Source organism: Sinocyclocheilus grahami, unplaced genomic scaffold, assembly GCF_001515645.1.
Source record: "Sinocyclocheilus grahami isolate Dianchi unplaced genomic scaffold, SAMN03320097.WGS_v1.1 scaffold876.1, whole genome shotgun sequence".
In the NCBI taxonomy this organism is placed as follows: domain Eukaryota; kingdom Metazoa; phylum Chordata; class Actinopteri; order Cypriniformes; family Cyprinidae; genus Sinocyclocheilus; species Sinocyclocheilus grahami.
Genome location: NW_015506055.1, coordinates 1,252,449 through 1,262,013, shown reverse-complemented (window position 1 = coordinate 1,262,013; position 9,565 = coordinate 1,252,449). Strand labels below are relative to the sequence as shown.

Here is a 9,565-nt window from a genome sequence, read left to right as displayed (position 1 = left end):
CCCTTCCTCTACCTCCCTGATGCGCTGAGTGTTTGGCTAGCTTGCAGTACGCTTACCCTTCAGATTTTACAATCACGCTGTAGGTCGAGCCCCCTCTCGTTGACAGCTGGGTTTGTGCTCCCTTAGCCAAGGTAAACTACTGCTAGCCGTTCCAGCATTGGAACATGCTGTAGGTCGAGCCCCCTCTCGTTGACAGCTGGGTTTGTGCTCCCGCAGCCAAGGTAAACTACTGCTAGCGTTCCAGCATTGGAACATGCTGTAGGTCGAGCCCCCTCTCGTTGACAGCTGGGTTTGTGCTCCCGCAGCCAAGGTAAACTACTGCTAGCGTTCCAGCATTGGAACATGCTGTAGGTCGAGCTCCCTCTCGATTGAGAGCTGGATGTTTGCTCCCTCAGCTACAGATTTACTGCTAGCCACTCCAGCATTATAGCCGTAGATTGACTTCATGACTTCTCAAACATAGCGTTTTGGGATGTGTCATTTCCATCTATGGGCTGCTCTTTCAGAGTGCCTTGAGAACCCCTTAGAACGGTATTTTTAAATCCATGTTATGGTAATTGTGCACGTAAAGTCTTTGTACACTTTCTAAAATCCACATAGAAGTCCTGAGATCTGTCTTCTTCTCTGAGGATGAACTGTTTTGGTCTGGGGTGGTTGGTATTGTTTTTGTGGTTTATTCTGGGGCAGCAGGCAAATTTGGACATGTCCAAATGTCTCTTAACTCATTCTTCAGCCATAATAAGAAACATCTGCTCAGTGAATCACCTCATTGTAGCTAGAGTTTGGCACACGCTGTCTCGTTCTATCTTACTTGCTTATTTTTTCTCCCTTCTCGCTCTCGTTTACTCTTTCTCTTTATACGTGCACAAGCATAATGTCTCCCTGTGTAACTCTAACCCCTCCCCTTACAGATTCCTCTTCAGGACCGCTGATGTCAGGAGGAAGCCAACAGGCCCCATGCTGGTGGCTACATTTTGGAGTGAACTTCCGGAGAAGATTGACGCAGCTTATGAGAATCCTTTAGAGGAGAAGACAGTCTTCTTTGCAGGTAAAATACAGAACCGGGTATGACACTAATGTTTGATGGCTGTGAATACAAAAACGCATGAAATGCCAAGAATAAATGTTGATCATAGAATTTGATCAATAACAGGCTGCAGAACACATTTTTATCAATTTAAGTTAGCACAGAACTTACCAAATCTAACATTCACACATTTACATAGTTTATCCACAATTCATCTCTGTATACCCACACTCTTCACATACTGGCACTAGAAACAGAGATGGGTTATGGTTTGTATATGTCAGATTTGAGATTGGAAAAATGCTTTTGGGACCTGGTATAGGTTGACTCCAGTGATGAATAAGTCATGACACTGCCCTGTGAAGTCTCTTGCTTTCAATAATACAGAAGTTAGTGATGGTAATCTTAGTGAAACCTTGATTTGCATGTCATTGCCAGTATCTTCTTTTGATTCCATTACATGCTAGTAAATGATGTGATGTGATGCTGCTAAATGATACTGCTTTATTTTACTTCTCTTTTGGCTATGGTCTTGTATTTTTACTGTTTTGCATCCTGTATTTATGGGATAGTATAATGCTTGCCACTGGACTTAAGTGATATGTTAAGAACTGTCTATGTGTCTCTCTTAAATTCTCATAAGTATAAACAAGTTGTTTCTCTCTCTCCCTAAAAAAATTATCTCTTTGTTTTCAAGAAGTTTAAGGTTTTATATGGGTTTGTTTCTGTCTCTTGTGTTTAAAATGTCCTTATTTACTTACTGCGAAACATACTCCACCATTCAAAAGTTTGGGGTCAGTATGTTTGTTTGTTTGTTTATACATGTATTCAGTGAGGATGCATTAAATCGATCAAAAGTGACAAAGACCTTTATAATGTTACCAAAAAAATGTGTTTTAAATAAATGCTGTTCTTTGAAATTCTATTCCTCAAAGAATCCAGAAAAATGCATCATGGTTTCCACAAAAATATTAAGCAGCACAACTGTTTTCAACATTGCTAATATAATGAAAATATAATAAAGTGTTTCTTGAGCAATAAATCAGCATATTAGATGATGCTGCTAAATGATACTGCTTTATTTTACTTCTCTTTTGGCTATGGTCTTGTATTTTTACTGTTTTGCATCCTGTATTTATGGGATAGTATAATGCTTGCCACTGGACTTAAGTGATATGTTAAGAACTGTCTATGTGTCTCTCTTAAATTCTCATAAGTATAAACAAGTTGTTTCTCTCTCTCCCTAAAAAAATTATCTCTTTGTTTTCAAGAAGTTTAAGGTTTTATATGGGTTTGTTTCTGTCTCTTGTGTTTAAAATGTCCTTATTTACTTACTGCGAAACATACTCCACCATTCAAAAGTTTGGGGTCAGTATGTTTGTTTGTTTGTTTATACATGTATTCAGTGAGGATGCATTAAATCGATCAAAAGTGACAAAGACCTTTATAATGTTACCAAAAAAATGTGTTTTAAATAAATGCTGTTCTTTGAAATTCTATTCCTCAAAGAATCCAGAAAAATGCATCATGGTTTCCACAAAAATATTAAGCAGCACAACTGTTTTCAACATTGCTAATATAATGAAAATATAATAAAGTGTTTCTTGAGCAATAAATCAGCATATTAGAATAATTTCCAAATGATCATGTGACACTGAAGACTGGCGTAATGGCTGCTGAAAATTCTGCTTAGTCATTACAGGAATAAATTATATATTTTTAAATGTATTCAAATTGAAAACAGTTATTTTAAATTATAATAATATTTCACAATATTAGAGTTGTGCCTTATTTCTCATTTTAAAATGTAGCTGTGGTGATTTCATAAGTGAGCAAAAAAAACTGAATGGAAGTGTATGTCAGGATTCAAGTTTTTGTAAATTATTGTATATTATAAATTATTGTGTGTGAGTGTGTGTACTCCAAACACAATTTGTATTTCAAGTATTTTAATTGTTTCTCTAGGTGATGAGATGTGGGTATATTCTGCCAGTACTCTGGAGAGAGGCTATCCCAAAAAGATCTCCAGCATGGGTCTTCCTTCAGATTTGCGATGGCTGCTGAAAATTCTGCTTAGTCATTACAGGAATAAATTATATATTTTTAAATGTATTCAAATTGAAAACAGTTATTTTAAATTATAATAATATTTCACAATATTAGAGTTGTGCCTTATTTCTCATTTTAAAATGTAGCTGTGGTGATTTCATAAGTGAGCAAAAAAAACTGAATGGAAGTGTATGTCAGGATTCAAGTTTTTGTAAATTTATTGTATATTATAAATATTGTGTGTGTGTGTGTGTGTGTGTGTCAGAGTGTGTATACTCCAAACACAATTTGCCAAGAATAAATGTTGATCATAGAATTTGATCAATAACAGGCTGCAGAACACATTTTTATCAATTTAAGTTAGCACAGAACTTACCAAATCTAACATTCACACATTTACATAGTTTATCCACAATTCATCTCTGTATACCCACACTCTTCACATACTGGCACTAGAAACAGAGATGGGTTATGGTTTGTATATGTCAGATTTGAGATTGGAAAAATGCTTTTGGGACCTGGTATAGGTTGACTCCAGTGATGAATAAGTCATGACACTGCCCTGTGAAGTCTCTTGCTTTCAATAATACAGAAGTTAGTGATGGTAATCTTAGTGAAACCTTGATTTGCATGTCATTGCCAGTATCTTCTTTTGATTCCATTACATGCTAGTAAATGATGTGATGCTGCTAAATGATACTGCTTTATTTTACTTCTCTTTTGGCTATGGTCTTGTATTTTTACTGTTTTGCATCCTGTATTTATGGGATAGTATAATGCTTGCCACTGGACTTAAGTGATATGTTAAGAACTGTCTATGTGTCTCTCTTAAATTCTCATAAGTATAAACAAGTTGTTTCTCTCTCTCCCTAAAAAAATTATCTCTTTGTTTTCAAGAAGTTTAAGGTTTTATATGGGTTTGTTTCTGTCTCTTGTGTTTAAAATGTCCTTATTTACTTACTGCGAAACATACTCCACCATTCAAAAGTTTGGGGTCAGTATGTTTGTTTGTTTGTTTATACATGTATTCAGTGAGGATGCATTAAATCGATCAAAAGTGACAAAGACCTTTATAATGTTACCAAAAAAATGTGTTTTAAATAAATGCTGTTCTTTGAAATTCTATTCCTCAAAGAATCCAGAAAAATGCATCATGGTTTCCACAAAAATATTAAGCAGCACAACTGTTTTCAACATTGCTAATATAATGAAAATATAATAAAGTGTTTCTTGAGCAATAAATCAGCATATTAGAATAATTTCCAAATGATCATGTGACACTGAAGACTGGCGTGATGGCTGCTGAAAATTCTGCTTAGTCATTACAGGAATAAATTATATATTTTTAAATGTATTCAAATTGAAAACAGTTATTTTAAATTATAATAATATTTCACAATATTAGAGTTGTGCCTTATTTCTCATTTTAAAATGTAGCTGTGGTGATTTCATAAGTGAGCAAAAAAAACTGAATGGAAGTGTATGTCAGGATTCAAGTTTTTGTAAATTATTGTATATTATAAATTATTGTGTGTGAGTGTGTGTACTCCAAACACAATTTGTATTTCAAGTATTTTAATTGTTTCTCTAGGTGATGAGATGTGGGTATATTCTGCCAGTACTCTGGAGAGAGGCTATCCCAAAAAGATCTCCAGCATGGGTCTTCCTTCAGATTTGCATGGAATTGATGCTGCCTACTCCTTCCACAAGAGCAAGAAGACTTACTTATTTGCTGGAAACAACTTCTGGAGGTAATCTATTTTTAATATTTCTCAGCATCTGTGGGTTTAATAAAGTGTGTGTTCAATGTGATTAATGACCAAAATACAAGTGTTCCTTAAGAAACTAAAGTAGAAGTAGATAGTTGTGAATTATGAAATTCATTTTCAAAGTTCCACAGATGTAGAAATATTTTGTATAAATTTGACAGACTTACAATAATGTTCGTTCAGTTGCACTGAATATTTCCCGTATCAAAGTTCGTGAGAAGCCTGTGTTTTTCCACTGAAGTATAGGCAAATTATACTGGATATAATAAGAGACTAGGTTAAACTGTATATAAATGAATTATTTATGTTATTTATTGTCTCAGACATGAGATTTACTTGAATGTACACATGCTTTTAAAACTACACACCTACTGAAGAAGTGTCAGGGAATTTCAAAGTTAAGGAAAAGCAGAAATATGTTGATTATAATGTTAACTTTTTTCCATTTCTTTTTAGATACAATGAAGCCAAGAAAAAGATGGATCCAGGCTTCCCTAAAATTATTGCAGATTCTTGGAGTGCTGTCCCTGATGACCTAGATGCTGCTCTCAGCATTAATAGTGATGGTAAGAGACAAATGGCCAAGTGCCTGGCTTCAGATCTAGCTTTGTCTGTGGTATTCCTCTGCAGAGAAGTCAAACCTGACCTCTACCCTGAATTAACCTTTCATCTCATTCCTTTCCACTCTCTCACCTACATTCTGTTAGATCTCACATATATTACTGATTTCTTTCAATAACCACTTGCATTTTAGTCGTGTGTGTGTGTGTGTGTGTGTGTATGTTGGACTAAAGTGGAGCTTGGTAGAGGATTCTTGGCAGTTAACGCCAACCCAATTGCTGCTGGCTTTAGGCCTTCAACAACAAAAAAAATCTGGCTATATAGTTCCCCCCTGCTCAAGATGAGGCATTTTTTCCAGTAACAGCCTCTGTCTAAAGAGCACATAAAAACTCTAAAAGAGAGAGGTTACGGATTTATAACAGTTTTACGGAAGGTGTTCTGGTTTTGTTTAGATTTACTGGAATTTACTTAACATACATTCTTTTACAACCACCTAACTCTTTCCTCTGCTGTCACTAACACACATCTACACTCATACAGGTATACACACACATGTGCACACCTCATAGAGCAGGCCTGAGTGGAGTCTGAAAGGTTCCTCTGTTTGTAATTAGGCTGTTCGGATCTGAGCAAGTAAAAACAGCTTCTCTAGGTTGTGAATTCGACCCCACTCACCAACATTTTAAAGATAATTGGATCACTGATTGATGGTAAATGGAGTCATTGGTTAACTAAACTGTATGAAATAGACACTATTTAATTTACCTCCGTTTTTTAATCTACCTTTCAAAAGTTTGGAGTTGGAAAAATTATTACTTTTATTGAGCAAAGACTTTTACATTGTTACAAAAATATATATTTCGCATAAATGCTGTTTTTTTTTACTTTCTATTCATCAATTCTGAATAAACAAAAATGTATCACCCCAAACTTTTGACTATTTTTTGGAGTGAAATCAGTACATTTGCATTAAACTTTAACCTTTCATTTATTTTCATTTGGTATTTACACGTATTAAATATTTTCAGGTCACAGCTACTTCTTCAAAGACTCCCACTATCTCAAAATGGATGACAGCTCTCTGAAAATTGTCAAAGTTGGGGAGATCAAAAAGGACTGGCTACGTTGCTGAACATCAGCAGAACATTCAGCCCTGGCACTCTGTGATGACCTTCATCACTAGATAAACAAGGCCGGTGTTACCTTGCCAAATTACAGCACTCAAATTTACCATTCTGACCCTCCTGGTTAGTCAGAGCCTATTAGATTATAACCTATCCTTAGCTAACCAGAGAGGCCTGGTAGCCTTCACGGCCTGGACCATCTCTGCATGCCAAGCATAGGCAGAAAAGACCATACTTTTTGTTGTTTTGTCATAACATGATATTTTTGTTCATTTTTTTATAATGAGAGGGTTTAGTGCAGCTCTTACCCCTTAATATAGCCTACATGTATATCATCAGAATTAAAAGGACTTCTGACATTTCCCAGTTACATGTAAATGTGGCAGTTGTGTCAGTGAGATGCATCTCCGTTTTTTTTCATTTGCCCAGAATAAATTCATCCAGGCAGTATATAAAAGCACAAATTTTCCTAGGATCGATATGCAAAGATTAAGGACTTAATTCATGTTTTATTTTGTAGTAAATAATATCCAATAAAAAAATCTGCATTTAATAAGAGGACGCATTTTATACATGATAATTGTGTAAAAACACAGAGACCAAACAACTGTCAAAGCACATCATTTTTGTAAGTCTTGTTTCTTTCTTCTCATGGTACAGAGAGTTTCATGGCACGGGTTGCCTGAAGACTGTATAGGGTTTGTTGCATGATGGACTCATGTCAAGCAAGTATCTTGAAAGTACTGATTAATAATCATTTGTACTCTTTTCATTTTTTTCGTAGTTTTTTAAATGACATGCAATCTGTTTATATTTGTAATGTTTTATTTTTATTATTTTCTATTTTGCTTTGTGCACTGTCACTATGTCTCAAAATAAATATTAACTATCCTTTACACGGAATTGTGTCATTCAACTTTTCCATTTTAACATTTACGTTTCTGTAAAGCATTGTACTGAATCATATTGATGATTCTTTGACTTTCACATAAAGAAAACAGTATGGTGCCCATTATTAAACACCTTAAATACTCGTCACATCTAGATAAACAGCGACATCTAGTGGTTATTGTATAAAAAGTCGCGCTCTCAATATGTTTATGTACCATGTATTTAACCCCCTATTTTATTTATCTATGGGTTTTTGAAAAAGTCTTATATTGTACTTTTTGATAGATTAACTGCTTTTGTGGTAGTGTTTTGCTAGTCTTTTGGTTTGAAGATGTCTTTACCTAGTAAATGCACTGCTGAACTTAAGAAATTCGTCGCTGAAAACATCTAGGATGCAGTTTTGGCAATGAATTGTAGGTAATTCAATATGTTCTTTATTTTACGTCCTTTATGTTATAAATATCCCGTTACTGTTGTGCTGAGTGGAGAACCGCTTTAAACGATTCAGTGCGTGTCCGAACTGTTCCGACCTTAACCCGTTTGTTCAGCCCTTTGAAAAAGAATCGACTCAAATGAGTGGTTCACTCTCTGAGTCGAGCATCACTGCATCCAACCGGCCAACAGGGCCCTCGACATGAAGTATGGTCAGAAAAATGTTTCTCAGCCCCATATACAATAATGTTAGACAATGATGTATCAGTAAGATTTAATTAGGGCGTGCGACGCCACTGGTATAAGCGGTTAGCCTAACTATGGGATGATATTAGACTCAAAATGATTAATAGATGCACGCACAATTATCAATGTACTGCATACATTTTATTTAAATCCACAAATGCACGGATTCCTTTTTGCATGAACAATTTATGATATTAATGCAGAACAGAACATTTTTATTCACAAACGTGTCTGTATTTGTTCAAGTAGCTGCACAATCATTTAATCACAAATTCCACAGACTAAAATTGAAAGGCATTTGTTTGTGGTTAGTAAGATACATGCATAAAATGTATGCAATAGGCCTACATGGATAACAGACTGGAGACAGATCTTGGCTTGTTCGCAATGCAAGAGTAAATAATAAATTATGTTTGAATAAGTACAGCGTTTTCTTCACTAAAACACTATATCTATAAAGGCTAATGTTTTTTTGTGTTTGAAGAGCGGAGGATAGCTTTTGCCGTCTAGTTGTAACCAGTGATAATTTCATTGACGAATAATTTTCATCATAATTGTCGTCAACGAACTTTTTTTCACCGACGACGACGAGATGATAACGAACTAAAACTCTTTTTAAATGACAAAAACTATGACGTAAATCTATTGACATTTTCGTCAACGAATAAAAACGAGACGAAAATGTTAGGGAGGGACGATTGTGTTTGAAGAGCGGAGGATAGCTTTTGCCGTCTAGTTGTAACCAGTGATAATTTCATTGACGAATAATTTTCATCATAATTGTCGTCAACAAACTTTTTTTCACCGACGACGACGAGATGATAACGAACTAAAACTCTTTTTAAATGACAAAAACTATGACGTAAATCTATTGACATTTTCGTCAACGAATAAAAACGAGACGAAAATGTTAGGGAGGGACGATTTGGGATGAGATTCATTCATAACGAATCTGCTGCGTGGCTAGGAGGTTATGCGTACATATGAACGGGCGGGACATAAGCTAAAATACACTTGCTGCACATCGCATAAAACGTTCAAAAAATGTCAATATGTGGGAGTAAGAGAAGAGCAGACATATGGATAAATCTGACGACGCAAGAGAGAGAACTCAATTCGGTTTTCTCAGTGCAGACACTATTCACACAAAACGCGTCTCACAGCGCGCGAGTACTCTTTCGTGTCGCATGAACGGAGAATTACACACAAAATTATGTCCAGTTGTCCGTTTTGACGAGTATTCATGTACACACAGTTGATTATGTCTTAAGTGAACGTAAACAGTAGCAGGAAACAGGAAGAACGTGTATTCAGTACATTGCATCCATTGCAGCCGTGCATTCGGTTTTAAAGGGACAGCAGCCTAATTAATCTAAATTTATTTATTGAAATAAATATGTCTGCTTGAAAGACTGAAGAATATGGTAAACAAGTTGCTATAAAGAATGCATAATTAGCCTATATAA

General features: G+C 35.4%; 1 protein-coding gene across 1 annotated transcript in view; it reads left to right on the top strand.

The window, feature by feature from the left end:
* Positions 1-7,426, top strand: part of LOC107563472 (72 kDa type IV collagenase-like) — a 33,914-nt gene extending 26,488 nt beyond the window's left edge. The window contains exons 10-13 of the mRNA XM_016248362.1: positions 912-1,048; positions 4,668-4,827; positions 5,302-5,411; positions 6,435-7,426. Of these exons, the coding sequence (XP_016103848.1) occupies positions 912-1,048; positions 4,668-4,827; positions 5,302-5,411; positions 6,435-6,538 (511 nt within the window). The 3' untranslated portion in view covers positions 6,539-7,426. The remainder of the gene's footprint in view (positions 1-911; positions 1,049-4,667; positions 4,828-5,301; positions 5,412-6,434) is intronic.
* Positions 7,427-9,565: the final 2,139 nt, after the last annotated feature.